We start from the raw sequence: 15,740 nt of genomic DNA, 5'->3' as shown, positions 1-15,740 counted from the left end.
AAACAATGTATGATTAAAATGTTTGATAAAATAGCTATCGTAATTCAGTGGAATGCTTGCCAATAAATAAATGTAACAAAATGAATATTTAATGATTTACAAAACATATGTGAAGAGAAATAAGGGAAAAATTAATTATGGAGATTATATGTGTCTCTAAGGAAGTATGATATTTAATTGAAAAGAAGTGTTAAAGATGTTAAGATTTTAATGATTATTAATGATAGAACTGAATAGGAATGGAATGAGGGTTTATAATTATATATATTTATAATCTTTTTTAAAAAAGAATATAGTGTGTATTATAAGAATGTACCAAGCAGAATTCGATTGGAAGTTATGTATTATGTATTATATTGAAGGTCATAACCTTAAGGTATATATTGAAGTTTAAATAAGAGTTGAATGGATGTAATTAAAAGATATAAAGGTGTCATACTCCAATTAGTAACTACAGGAGAAAATTTGTTTAATGAGAAAAGATAATATGAATTGAAACAGAACAGACAGAAGTATAAATATAATGATTTGAATTGAGATGAGATAATCAAAATAAAATTGAGAAAATTAAAAGAGGGGAAAAAACTATATAGAAAATGTAGAATAGTATAAGATATAGAATAGAACACAAAAAGGGGCATGAAATTGAGTTTTGTGTCTGTATAAAGAAGTTCAACCCAGGGCCATGCTATTTTCAAAAAAGATGTTTTACTTGTATTTTGTATGTGTGAAAACCCAAATAAAACTTTATTTAAAAAAAAAAGAAATAAACATTGAAACAAGTACTTGGGCAGATCACAATTGAATATGGGTCAAGTGGAAGGGATAAAAGAAAAGATCAAGATGGACTTTGAATAATTCAATTTTGAAGGAAAGAGAATTCTTAAAAAATATGGAAAAAGAAATGGCCTTCTTCTTTAAAGAAAATAAAAAAGAGACTTCACTACAAAATATATGGGATACTGTGAAGGCTTATATTAGAGGACTGATTATAACTTACACAAGAAGAAGGAATTAAAAAAAGACAAGCACAACAAATATTAGAAGATGACTATATATATTATAAAATAATATATATTTGAAAATACCAGTCTGGTTGTCAACAACGGAGGCATTTGTTTTAAAAATGGAACACATTGTCAGATATCATGATGCCTTAAATGAAAAGGGTGAACTCATGACAAAACAAGAACTAGATGAACAAGGGATGAATATGAATTGGTATTCATATATGCAAATACATTCTAGATATGAGAAAGATGTTAAGATAGATGGGTTTTATGAAGAATTGACAGAATTAGATAAACCTTAATAAGTACTGAAGAGAAAATGATTAAAAAATTGTATGGCTATCTATTAGGAGTGAAATTAGAAGAACAAGTTAAAGAAGTGATGATTGCTTGGGGGGAAAATTTTGGATATGGGATAGATTTGGACAAATGGCAGAATTATGGAGTAGAAATTGTAAATTAACAATGTCAACATCTTATAAACAGAATTTGTATAAGATGTTTTACAGGTGGCACTTTCCTCTTGCAAGACTGGCAAAGATCTTTAAATAAATCAGCGAAATGTTGGAAATGTTACCAGACACCTGGATTATATTATCACCTGTGGTGGACTTGTGCAGAAGCTAAAATATATTGGACTAAAATACACACATGGTTGGAAAAATGATAAAACAACATATAAACTTAAAGCCTGAGATATTCTTACTGGGGATTTTACCTGAAAATTATAGTAAAGAAATAACATATTTGATTATTCACATATTAACAGCAGCTATAATTATATTTGCTCAAAATTAGAAAAATGAGAACATTCTGATGGAGGAGGGAGTGATTAAGAAAATAATGGAATGTGCAGAGATGAGTAGATTAACAATGGCAATTAGAGAACAAGAAGAGAAGGAGTATTATAAGATTTGGGACTTATTTTATGGATGGTTAGGAAGTAGAATAAGGAATTAAAAGATATCATAATAATGATATATACTAGTTGACTATTTTGGATAAGTCATGATATGAATATAATTTAGTAAGAGCTGAGATTTGCTATCAAGGATAGATGGTATGAAATAAAAAACCTAAAGATGTTGTAATAATGGGAAAATATGATATATAATGTTGATTAGAACATAAGATGAATGTAAATTTAATGAGAAATATATATAAATATTAATATGTGCACAAGATATATGTACTCAGATGACACACTGTATAACTGAAAGATGGTTTTTATTTGTTTGTTTTTTGTTGTAAAAATTTTAAAAAATTCAAAAAAAACAAAACAAAAAACAAGTAGCTGACCCCTCCCGGCCATGGGGGGAAATAGCCATGGACTTTATAGTATAGCTTCCTGAGAGTGGGGGAAATATGGTCATCTGGATCTTGATCACTGAGGGGAAGGCAGCATAGGAAAGAGGCAGCCGGCCAGACCCACGCACAGAGCAAGCAGAGCGGTGAGTGGGAAGCCCCTGAAAGAGGATGGAGGAGAGGAGGAAGAAGAACTACAGGCAGTCCGAGGCACCTTGTTTTGCGCACTCAGGTGGTTGACTCCCCGGATGCAGCCAGCTTCTTTAGCTCAGGGCGGCTGATGGCTGGGGGCGGGGTGAAATCACCGCCGCTGCTGCTACCGGGACTACTACTGAGACTGCCACTGGTTCGGCTGTGTGTGTGTGTTTTCCCACCCCCACTTTCAGCGAGTAACACCGAGGCTGGCACTTGAGGAGATAGAGGTCCCATGATCAGCTGCCAAGGAGGCGGTGGCAGCAAAATTCAGCAACGGGGGCCGGCTGAAGCAAAAACGCAGTCTTCTCCCTCATTGGGGGGGTAGGGTCACCGCGCACAGACGGGGGTGGGTAGGTGGGAATGGCAAGAACACATGCACGTCTGCCTCTGCACGGCTGGAGCTGGGGACACCGGCGATGTTAAATGGAAATCGATGAGACACTTCCAGTGAGTTGGCGATCTTGTTTAGCCAGTCCCTTCAGGCGACCCTTCTCCTCCACTCGCGACCGCCACACACACACAGACACAGAGAGTGGGGGAGAGAGAGGGGAAGAGAGGGACCCGGCCGCTTTGCTATCCCCTGCCGTTGCCCTTACCTTCTCAGGCCAGGCGAGGGAAGGGAGGGTGAGGGGCAGGACCAGCCGCTAAACCTGGGAATGGTGTCTCCCGGCTAAGCTGGCCGAGGGGCTGCTGCTGCAGCATTTGCAACAAGGGGGGCGAGAAGCCCCGGGATATCTGCCCACCCACCGGCTTGCTGGCCGGGCCGGGCTGGCCTGGGCTGGAAGAAGTGCATCTGCTGCCGGAAGAAGGAAGAAAACGTGCTCCGGGAGGGCAGGCAGGCAGGCAGATGTCCCGGGGCTGCTGTACATGCGCACATCCATCCGAGCTGCCCCATGGCCACCATGTGGTATGGAAAGCTAGGAGAGCAACTGGGACAAGCGGGTGTCCGGGTGACAGGGTGACCCGGTTCAGGGGTGTGGCCAGCCAGGGGTCGCCACCAGTTCTGTGACCCACACCAAATCACCGCTACTGGTTCTCCCGAATAGGTGCACCTCTGATTTACAGGCTGCACGGTGTCCCGAGGAGAATCATCTCTGACTGGGAGTCCAATTGGGTCCTTCCAGGGGCTTAGCTCCGCCTTTCATCTAAGTACTAATGGAGCTACAGAATGTACTAACGCCATGGTAGACTAGTACTTGAAATGCTACATTAATTATCAACAAACTAAATGGACAGATCTGCTACCATTTGCTGTGGTAGCATACAACAGTGCAGTGCACAGCAGCACTGGACTAACCCCTTTCCAAATTACAAGTGGAATGGAGTTCATCCCTATGCCCAAACTCCCCAGAGAGCCACCCTCCTCCATGACCTTAAATGAGTGGATGGAATCACTAAGGAAAGCATGGGAGATTGTAAAGCAAGCCCTTCAGGAAACTGCAAAGACCATAAAATACAAGCCGATAAACATAGATCCCTTCAACCACCCTTTTGAATAGGGAGTAAGGTTTAACTCTCTACCAAGTATTTAATATTAAAATTACCCTGCAAAAAGCTAGGACAAAAATTCAAAGGTCCCTTCCCCATCGTGAAGATCATTAACCCCATTACAGCGGAGCTGAAGCTTCCCTGCCTGCTGGAGAAAGTGCATCCAGTCTTCCACAGGAGTAAAAGCCAGCAATAGGGTCTTCAGCTGAGATCAGAGACCCTTTGGCTGCCCCAAAGCTGATCATAGTCCAGGGAGAAATGCATTACAAGGTAAAGCGAATCCTAGACTCTAGAATGTACAAGGAAAAGCTTCAATACCTAGTGCAATGGAAGGGAGTACCCATTGTCCAAAGCCACCTAAGTAAAGAGCTGGGATGTAAAAGCAGAAAGATTAACTAAGCAATTTCATGATAAATACCCTCAAAAGCCAAAAGCACCTCCAGGGAGAGGGAGTGGTGGATGATTGAAAATCTAATTCCTCTCCATTTGAATTGTTCACAAAATTCTCTCCAATTAAAGGGGAGGAGGTCCAGCTATCAAGTCTGAAGCAAACCTGGCTGAAGCCATATTGTTCTGTCTCACAGTTGCCATGAAGCCTGAGAAAGAAGAGGAGCGGGGAAATACATAGCCCAGCTTACAGTCAAAATAAAAAGTTTTCCTCTGGGAACCAAGGTCAGTGGTGAAGGAGGAGAGGAGTCTGCCAGCCTTATTCATTGCACAATGTAACTGATGACACTGGGGAGGGGAGAAGTATTAATCTTTTAATTAGGTGAAAAATGTGGGAACTTTCAGAGTTGGCTTTCACCGGCTGTGCTGATATGATGTATCCAATAAAAATGTTGTTAGACATGGGATTTGTTCTATCAATGGTTGGACAAAAAGACATGGTAATGTAATAGACTAGGCAATTTTGTAATAGAAGTTTAATAGATCGATATAAAATGTAATATAGACATATATAACTATTGGATGAAAGTACAATATAAATTTCATAATAAAAGTTGGAATATCTCATATAAAATGATGGTATAAATAGTTTAGTCGTGGATGATTAATAACTGATAAATATATAAATACTATATATGTTAGTTTGACAATGTGAGAATTTATACAAACCATGAGCAATGACTATGAAAGGATAGCACAAAAGATTTGTAACCAACTGACACACTGTATGTACAGTATATAAAATGGAAGATGGTTTTATGTTTTTATGTTTTGTTTGTATATATTTGCTTTAAAAAAATAAAAACTTAAAAAAATGTTCTTAGAGGAATCTACCTGCCTTGGAGTTCTGCTTTTAATGGGTGCATTACTCAGAATGCTGACTGGAAGTATATGCACATGGTTGTAAGTTTCTCTCCCTGTTTTTCTGGAGGAGGACCGCACCCATGGCTACATCGCTGGCATCAGCCTATATAACAAAAGCCACTTTGAGTTGGGGTGCTTTAGGACTGGTTCCTCTGCAAACAGCCATTTGAGCTTCTCGAATGCCCTCTGGCATTCCATAGTCCAGTCTAGCTGTAGGCTGGGCCAAAGCTTGACACACACACACTTTTCCTGTCTTTAGTAGTTTGGTGATTGGCAAGGCTGCCTTGGTGAAGGAGGGGGTGAACTGCTGGTAGAAGTTTGCAAACCCCAGAAAGCTTTGCAGTTGCTTGAGGGTCTGAGAGGGTTGCCATTCTAGGATGGCTTTTACTTGTCCTGGGTCCATATCCACCCCTTTGCTCAAGACGCAATACATTAGGTAGTCAAGGCTGTTCTTATAAAACTCACATTTAGACAGCTTGGTGTACAGATTTGCCACTAGGAGGTACTCAGTCTGGTGAACCAGCTTGACATGCTCCTCCATTGTCTTCGTGCAGATGAGAATGTCTTATAAATAAACTAGGACCCCTTATACAAGTGATCATGCAGAACTTCATTAATCAGCTGCATAAATACTGCAGGGGCCCCTTAGAGCCCAGAAGGCATCACCTTGAACTAGAAAGTCCCCAGGGGGCAATTAAATTCCGTCTTCCACTCATCCCCATCTTTAATTCTCACTCTACAGTGTGCCTCTCTCAGGTCCAACTTGGTAGAGATCTTTCCTTTTGCCAGATGGGCCAGCACATCCTTCATTAAGGGGAGAGGGTACATATTTTCCACACATATGGTGTTTATCCCCCTGAAATCAACAAATAATCTCATCATCCCATCCTTCTTTTCTTTGAACAGTATGGGGGCTGCCACATGGGATTTCACCAGCTGGATGAAACCCCTGGCTAGATTCTTGTCAATGTACTCCCATAGCTTCTTCATCTCCCTTGGGGTCATGGAATACATCTTTGGTTTAGGAAGTTTCACCCAGTAGGATCTCGATTGCACAGTCAGTAGGCTGTGGAGTGGGGGCAGCAGGTTGCATTCCTTCTCACTGAATTCCTCTGCTAGGTCCTGCTACTCTTTGAGAATGGATTAGGTCCACGGCGGCTACTCCAATGTGGCTTTCAAACACTCATTCCCCTCAGTTCCCACCCTCTGCTGGGCCACTCCTCTCAGGGCCAGAGAAAGGGCTTCTTCCAACTCTCATTCCCCCCCCCCTTCCCACCATATCTTTGAGCCCAACTTGTCTAGCCAGGACAATCACAGAATAATTGCCTCAGTCATTTTCAGGACTATCACGAAGTGGGTAGTCTCCCATCTTTAGATGCACTGGTTCGATTAGGTCCATCACAGGGGACCCTCCTATTAATGATCTATGGCTTGGGAAAGTTTCTTCACTCATATACCTAACCTTAGCATCGTTGGCAGGCTAATTAGGCATCGGGTGAAGCTTGTGGGTACTAGGGCATCCATCTCTCCCTGGACCCCCGACATTGGCACCACAATTCTCAGGGGCAGATGGCTTCACTTATGATTGGGTCACTTTCCCCTTTGTCCTCGCTGTCATATGGGGTAGGTTGCTGGTTGGAGTTCCCTCTTCCTCACTTGAGGGGGAAGAGACCTCAGCAGACTGTCGCGCTAAATTCAACTTCTCCCGATTCTTCCGCTGCAGTTTCTTCAGTTTTGTCAAGGCTGGCAGGTTGTTCTTTGGCTGGGGTGGGGGGTGGGGTGCTAGATGACCCTGCTGGCCACATTTGGCTGCTCGATGACCCTGCTGGCCACATTAGAAGCATTTGATGGGGGACCCAACTGGAGTGATAGGAGGGTTAGTGGACAGAGCCATGATGGATCACTGTCTGAATTGGCGCCTCTCCTGCCTCTGCTTTGGCTTCAGCTCAGGTACATTCTTGCATTGCTTTAGCTTGAGGTCTAGCACTATGGCCATCCGGTATCATTCATTAATTCAGAGAGTCCCATTAATTCAGAGAGTTCTCAGTCCAAGCCCTCCTTGAAGTGGTAGACCAGTAGCCTCTCCAGCCATTACCTTAGTTTGCCAGTGTCTCCACAGAACTCCCAAACATACTCATTTGCTGGCCAGCCCTTCTGCTTCAGATCCTGGACTTTTTCCTCAGCTTGCAGAGCTTGTTCCTGAATCTGGCCCTCAGCTCTTCCAGGAAAGCATTGTACTTTTGTACATTTTTCAAAATACTTTCATTGGAAACAACTCATTAATTTTTGCCTCTTCTTCATATTATGGTTATTAATCAAGGGTAATGATGTATGTAATTGTTTATTTCTAGTCCCATATTTTACTTGAATTTGGCTATATTCTTAAACAAGCTATTTGGGGGAACAAGTTTTTAATTATGAATGTAGCTGTTGTTCATGGATGAAGAAATCTTTAACCATTGTTCCAACAATTTCAACATTTTTTTCCACAAAGGACAAAAAAATAATGAATTGCTGTCATTTAATCTGAATATAAACAATGTTATCTTTAAAAAAAAAAACAGCTGTTGAGAAACTTTTATACGGGGGTGGGCTTCAAAAATATCAGCAACCAGTTCTCTGCCTGGTTGCTGAGTGAATGTGGCCATGGTAGGTGTGGCCTAGCTGGCCTCCTGCAACACAGCAGGGGGGGCATTTTCACCCTCCCTGGGCTCTGGGAGGGTGAAAACGACCTTCCCCAGGCTCCAGTGGCCCTCTGGAGGCTGGAAACATGCCTATTTCTGGCCTTCCAGAACTTCCAGGAGGCCCAATTTTTTGCCCTCCCTGAGCCTCCGCCTGGGCCCTGCACTTACCTGGCATTCAAACAGGCTACATAGGGACTCCTGGGAGGGGTGGGGTGAGCGTGGCTAGCCAGGAGTGGGATTTGCTGGTTTGCCGAACCCACCATAAAACTAGCTATGGGTTTGCCCAAACCAGAGCAAACCCGTAGCAGCCCACCCCTGCTTTTATACTTTCCAATCTAAAAGTATTACGCAATTTAAGATTAGAAATATTCCTTGTTTAATAAAACATGTATGCAATACATTGAAGGGTTTTCACTGCAACAAAATTCATTGTTCTTTGCTATACATTCATATTTCCAGTGTATTTTCCAAGTTAGAGCAATTCAGCAGGTTATAAACCTATATAAAGCATTTGCATACTTTTTCTTCTATTTTTCTTCTACTATGTCACAAATTTTATATGTTCAGGAATATTTATATAAATTTATTTATTTTTTCCTGGAAATCTAACACAAGGTAAAAATAATAGAACAAAAATATGCCAGAATGTTTGTTTCATAAATCATTGAAGGATAGGCAATGGCATGTATGTTGTATGCAGTTGTTATATTTTGTTGCATGCTATATGCTTCAAGCACATATGTGTTAAAAATATTTTTTAAAAAAAATAGCATCTACAGCTAAAAGATATTTCACATGTAAATGGAATAATCAAATGAAGGATTATCAACTGATTTTTTTTAAAAAAAAGCTTAAAACATTCACAAAGGCAAAAAAATTACTTGAATAGAATGTTGAAATACAGATTCAAACTTTTAATCAGTCAATGAAGTGGGCTTATCAACTGCCATCTCTTAGCCATCTCTTTCTCATAAAGTTGGCATGAAGCTAATATAAAAGCAAAAAGAACTATATAATTGCACTCAAATTTTTGAAGGACAATAAAATAAAAATAAAACATAAATAAATTCACATTTATTTTATGTCATTCGGGGATAAGGTAACATTTAAAATTATAAGATTATTAATCTTTATGCAGTTAAATCTACTATAGCACTGAAAATTGCACAAAAGGTTTTTTAAGCTAATTAAATTGAATTTACACATATTTTAAACTGATTTCAATCCCAAAGGTTTTGGGCCAGCAGGGTATTTTCAGGAAGCATTTGCAGTATGAAGAACATACTGCATAGTCAGGCAGAACATCAGGGGAGCAACCGATTTATAATTTTCACAACTTCTCCAACAATATCACATTCATCTGAAGATGCACATTTCAATACGTTTTGAATATTTCCCAATTTCTATAAGAGATTCCCCCCCCAATTTTTTTTATTTCAATCTGCATATGCACAACAATACATTAATAGTGTGGCATCAATATATCATACTGTCAGCAGGTGCTCCGTTCAAAATCCAAGAAAGAAATACTTAGACTCTTGTAATTAGAGAAAAGATATCTTTTACTGGAAGTCAAGTGGTAGCAACAAGAGAATTCTGAATCTGAGGAAATAGGCACGTACATCACATATATCAAGGGAGTGAAATGTCCCCACCCCCAATAGTTCAAACGGTTCTTCCAATTAAAAGTTGTGAACCTCATCATGTGGACATCTCCAGGTGGTGATGATTAGTTGACCTTGGCTTACTCAGATAAAGGTTTGCAGTTGCGCAGAGAAGAGAACGCCAAGCAAGAAATAGAAACTCTCCTCAGTTTATACAATATTAGTTAGTAACATCTCCAGCCCGTTTCCCATACTTTTCCCCCTTCCTCTCCCTGTTACTCATGACAGCCAGAAAGAAGATCCTGAAGGCTGACATTCGACCCTCCTAGAAAAAAGACGTTAGTCCAATGAGTCGTCTTCCGAATCGACTTCACTCTCTTCAGAGGAGGTCGGAGTTCCCAGCCCCTCTCCCTTCGGATGGGCGACCTCTACAACCTCCCCCGTCTTAAGCTCCGTTTCACAAGGCTTCGCTGGGGTTTTGTCTGTTTTTTTTCCCCCTCTTGGCGCCCCCTTTGGTTCCAACTTGGCCCAGCAGTCTGCAGCCCGGTGACCTTCCTTCCCACATCGGAAGCAGACAGTAAACTTGAGTCTCGCCGCCATCCCTCCCTTTTGGGATTTGAAGGCTTCTTGAGGACGTGCAGGGGAGGGCTTGCTCCAACCAGAGCCTCCCCGGCGTCTGTTTCGGGTTAAATCAATTTCCACCTCTGCTGCCAGCACGTACCACATCTGCAGATCATTGGGGTCTCTTCTGGCAATGCAGCTCTGGTATATATCTTCATTTAACCCATCTTTGAATGCTTCTATCAGGGCTACTTGGGACCAGCCTCGAATATGACACGCCAGCTCTCTAAATTCCTGGGTGTAGTCGGCCACTGATCTCCGCCCCTGATTTATGGTCTTCATCCTAATCCTGGCCTTACGTTCCGCCAGTGGGTCCTCAAACCTTGCCTGCAGCGCAGTCATGAACAGGTCATAATTCAAAAGCTGGGGAGCATTATCATTATGCAAAGTCACCATACACTTTGCAGCTGTTCCCTCCAGAGCCCTGGTAACACATCTAACCTTGGCTGCTACTGAGGCAAAATCCCCTGCGAATTCCTCCATATAGCTCCAAACTTGTGCTAGGAAGAATCCCAACTCTTTGGGATACCTCCCATATTTTACTTCCAACGGAGGCAACTTTGGAGTCCTACGTCTTCTGGCAATTACTCCTCCTGCTGGGGCCCCCAGGGCTGCTGCTTGCTGTTGCGCTAGCCCAGGTTGATTTATGGGGATGGCTGCTCTGCTTCTTCTGGCTGGGGCTGCCTCCCCCTCCTCTCCCTCATACCTTTGTTCAGCATGAGGCTCTCCGAGGGCTTCATCTATGAGGCGCCTGGCTTGATTTAGTAAAAAGTCTTTCCTTTCCCTCTCTTGCCATGGCTTCTCTCTTCCATGCCGACGGGTAGTGGTGACTCCTGGGGGGGGCTTGCTTAGGATCCTTCCAACCTACTCCCAATGACCATTTGCGTTTTACAGCTGGTTTTTCCCCAAGGTTGAGCTCTGCTAACAAGTCAGCTTCCCTTGCTTCCTCTAGCAGCAGCGAGTCTTGCCCTCCAATGGCACCCAGGTCCTCTTGGTCGCTGGCTGGAGTTGACATGATGTTCAGACCCCCTCGGAAGAAATTGTATTATCTCTCCGGGTGGGCTGGTAGGGTGACATTCAGAATAATGTCAGCTGGTGCTCCGTTCAAAATCCAAGAAAGAAATACTTAGACTCTTGTAATTAGAGAAAAGATATCTTTTACTGGAAGTCAAGTGGTAGCAACAAGAGAATTCTGAATCTGAGGAAATAGGCACGTACATCACATATATCAAGGGAGTGAAATGTCCCCACCCCCAATAGTTCAAACGGTTCTTCCAATTAAAAGTTGTGAACCTCATCATGTGGACATCTCCAGGTGGTGATGATTAGTTGACCTTGGCTTACTCAGATAAAGGTTTGCAGTTGCGCAGAGAAGAGAACGCCAAGCAAGAAATAGAAACTCTCCTCAGTTTATACAATATTAGTTAGTAACATCTCCAGCCCATTTCCCATACTTTTCCCCCTTCCTCCCCCTGTTACTCATGACAGCCAGAAAGAAGATCCTGAAGGCTGACATTCGACCCTCCTAGAAAAAAGACGTTAGTCCAATGAGTCATCTTCCGAATCGACTTCACTCTCTTCAGAGGAGGTTGGAGTTCCTAGCCCCTCTCCCTTCGGATGGGTGACCTCTACAACCTCCCCCATCTTAAGCTCTGTTTCGCAAGGCTTCGCTGGGGTTTTGTCTGGGTTTTTTTTCCCTCTTGGCGCCCCCTTTGGTTCCAACTTGGCCCAGCAGTCTGCAGCCCGGTGACCTTCCTTCCCACATCGGAAGCAGACAGTAGACTTGAGTCTCGCCGCCATCCCTCCCTTTTGGGGTTTGAAGGCTTCTTGAGGACGTGCGGGGGAGGGCTTGCTCCAACCAGAGCCTCCCCGGCGTCTGTTTCAGGTTAAATCAATTTCCACCTCTGCTGCCAGCACGTACCACATCTGCAGATCATTGGGGTCTCTTCTGGCAATGCAGCTCTGGTATATATCTTCATTTAACCTCATCATGTGGACATCTCCAGGTGGTGATGATTAGTTGACCTTGGCTTACTCAGATAAAGGTTTGCAGTTGCGCAGAGAAGAGAACGCCAAGCAAGAAATAGAAACTCTCCTCAGTTTATACAATATTAGTTAGTAACATCTCCAGCCCGTTTCCCATACTTTTCCCCCTTCCTCCCCCCATTACTCATGACAGCCAGAAAGAAGATCCTGAAGGCTGACACATACATTTTAGTATAGGCAAAATTAATAATATCAATCATATCTCTCAATGTGTATATATTTCACATTAATTCATAATCCTTCAATGCTTATTTTCAACCTTTCAAAACTCTCCAAATGCCTACCACCATATCAGTTGAACATACCTAGTAATTCCATTATTCAATTTTCTCCCTGCTTTCATTTTATTTTTTAAAATAAAAAAAAATCTCATTTGACAAGCAGTGTGGTTCCAGGTTTCACATCTCAATACAAACATGACCATAGTTCATTATATTTGTTTATTATATTATATTATCCTTATATTTGTTTAGTTTCATATTGCATCATCATTATTGTTAAATATTAAGCTTATCTTATCCAATTCCAATTTATATTATATTAATACATTCTCATATCTTATTTTACAATATTATCTAAAATTCTCATCTCATTTCTGTTGTCATTTCTCATATTACTTTTTTCTGTCACATTTGTCATTTTATCAATCCTTATCTGTAAATATAATTGTCCCCTCTGGTTAATATTTCGAGCTGACCACCTTCTTTCTACCTTAATATCAATCTCCCTATGTAGTATATAACAAAAAATTTACAATTTATATATATATATATATATATATATATATTCTCAGATTCTGCATTATATTTTCTCTATAAATCATCTATACATTACTATTTTCTCAATTTTTTTATTTAAAACAAACTTTATTGATTACAAAATCAAAATATCAAACAAACACAACACACAGAAGAAAAAAAGAAATAGAAAAAAAGAAAATTATGTAAATCATAATTATATATTCGCAATAAGATGTATTTGTAAATGTATCACCAATATTGATAACAAACAAGGAACCATAGACTGTCGATAGTAGAATTGTTAGTTTTTTAATCATTTTCTTTTTTTCTACAAAATACTATTTTCAATATAGTCTTATACATCACAACATATTACCTTGCGGAATCTCCTTCCTTATCCTTTTTTTCCCCACCCATTATCTCTCACTCTTTGGACAATGTACTTCCTTTTCATCCTTGATAGTTTCCTATTCCTCTTTGTTTTCTGCTCCTTTCTCTTAATTCCCTTTTTTCCCATTCTTATTCCCCTCCATTTCTCATTCAAGTTATTAAACTTTTCTCTCTCCCTCTTTTGATTTTTCTTTTGCCCTTCCTTTTTCTGCTTTTTCCCTCTCCCTTTATCCATTTTCTGAACTATCCTCCCTTTTATCATCCCATCAGACCACAAATTTTTAATTCTAATTCCTTTCCCCCCCCCCTGCTTAAATTTTTTTGTTCATTTTGACCTTCAGGCTTCTTCCGTATAGAAATCCTCCCCTTCAGGTTTATTTTGTTCTTGTGTATGCTGAGTCACCATTTCTAATTTCTGTAGTACATAATTGTACATTTCAAGTTTAATTTTTAAACATGTCCCTTATCCAACCTCGACTCTTGTAAGTCCAATCTTATATCAACACATAGTTTCTCCATTATATCTTCTCCTTTTTCCCCCTTTTCTTTCCTCTTCCTTAATAGTTAAAATCCTCTTCTTTAATAGATATATTCAATCCCAGTATATTATTTCAGCCAATATCTTTTGAATTTATTTTCAACAATCTTGAGTCTTTGTTCAGATGCTTCTATAACAACAATAAAGTTTCTTTTATTTTCTTTTAGTTCCAAAATCCAAACTCTTGAGAAGACCAGACACTTTTTAAAATGTACTGAAGTTTTCCTGTACCATCAGGTGGCGATCTTGAGTCTTTTTACCTTTAACTTTCTTTATTAAATATAATACTTTTATCTAGTTTGCTAATTTCAATCATTAGCTATTATTTCTTTTCTTTTCAACACACTCAATTTCAGCATTTAATTATGCCCTTTAAGTGCCCATAATTCAATAGTTATCCAGTTTAATTTCTAAACCTTTGTTGTGTTAAAGTATTTTCCTTTAAATTTTCTCCTCCAAATTAATCCAATCCAAGTTTTATAAGATCCAATTTCTTTCTCACTTTCTCTGGTCACTGCTTCCACACACTTCCCTCCAAGATAGCCCTTTATTTTAATACCAGGGTACCTCAAAAGTGATGTCCTTTGCGTGGTTCACACTCTGCTTGCTACTTCTCTGCTCCAGCAGAAAACTTAGTTTCCTGGAGTGTTCTTTTTCTCCACGGTGGCCATTTTAGGACCACTGCTGCAGCTTGCCTTTGGGAGGGATTTTCCTGTCAGGGAGGAGAGTTGCGACTCCCCTTGACCCTCCAGGTGATTTCCCTCTTCTTCACCACCCCACCAGGGTGGTTCTGGTCTTGATCGGGACACTCCAGCAAGTGAGCTCGGGCGAAACCGCGCACGATCACAGATTCTACTCCAACTCCAATGAGGAACAAACCAGAAGTCCCCATAAGAGGTTTTGTTTAAATGGAAGGCAAAAGAGTTGTTATAACATAAACAGTAAAACATTTACTTAAATGCTTAGATACAAATCAGGATTCTTATACTTTTAAAATATTAAATTAAAAAAATGCATTACTTTGATCAGTGATGATTGTTCGAGCCTCTTGATTGCTAGTTTTATTTTTCAGATTCTGGGCTGTTGTTATTAATTCTTCAAGCTGTGGGCGCCTTTGTTCCAGATCTTGTAATGTTGCCTGAAATCATAAATATATTTTGATATTTCTATTATTATTTCTATTTTTATTATTAAGATTCTTTTCCATAAAATGTACCAACTAAAAAAATAGTAAGTGAGGGATAACCAGTCATAACAGATGGTTATATATTTCAAAAATACAAAAACCTAATGAATAAAATAATTTATGATAATTAAAACTATAAACCCAAGAAAGACACAATTCTACCAAAATAATCATTTAGGAAATTCAGATAAAACTATAAACCTAAATTTTAAAAGTGTACATGTTACAGTTTATGAAGAATGGATATATATACATTCAGGCATCATTTTTGCCTTAATGGTGGTGGAATATTTAATATCAGTCATGTCTTTAACTTTCAGTGGGGAAAAGCAAAGTATAGAAAATATATCCAGTCAGATCTATGCCTATAAAAATAGTTACTATTACTTTCTCCCATGTAAGCAATGGACTTTTTCCCCTTCAACCAAAAAAAGAATGAACTTCTGAAAGCTAGGCACTTCAAAAGGAATTCTTTATTGAAAGGAATTGATTCTAATACTAGTCAAAGCAGAATCTAAGATGCTTCCAGGCATACAGTAACAGATAAAGAGAGTTAGAACCCCGCCCCCTATTTAAATGAGAATTTTGTCAAACAAAGAACCAACATGATAATTCCCTCCTT

General features: G+C 40.1%; 1 protein-coding gene across 7 annotated transcripts in view; it reads right to left on the bottom strand.

The window, feature by feature from the left end:
• Nucleotides 1-15,740, bottom strand: part of DMD (dystrophin) — a 1,185,061-nt gene that overhangs the window by 462,910 nt on the left and 706,411 nt on the right. For all 7 annotated transcript variants that reach the window (XM_087966867.1, XM_087966866.1, XM_087966869.1 and 4 more), the window contains exon 51: nucleotides 14,953-15,070. In XM_087966867.1, coding sequence (XP_087822993.1) covers nucleotides 14,953-15,070 — 118 coding nt within the window. The remainder of the gene's footprint in view (nucleotides 1-14,952; nucleotides 15,071-15,740) is intronic.

Source organism: Notechis scutatus, chromosome 5 (assembly GCF_049901735.1).
Source record: "Notechis scutatus isolate UNSWTSFEM ecotype Mainland chromosome 5, rNotScu1.2, whole genome shotgun sequence".
Taxonomy (NCBI): Eukaryota; Metazoa; Chordata; class Lepidosauria; order Squamata; family Elapidae; genus Notechis; species Notechis scutatus.
This window is presented reverse-complemented; position numbering and strand designations above follow the sequence as displayed.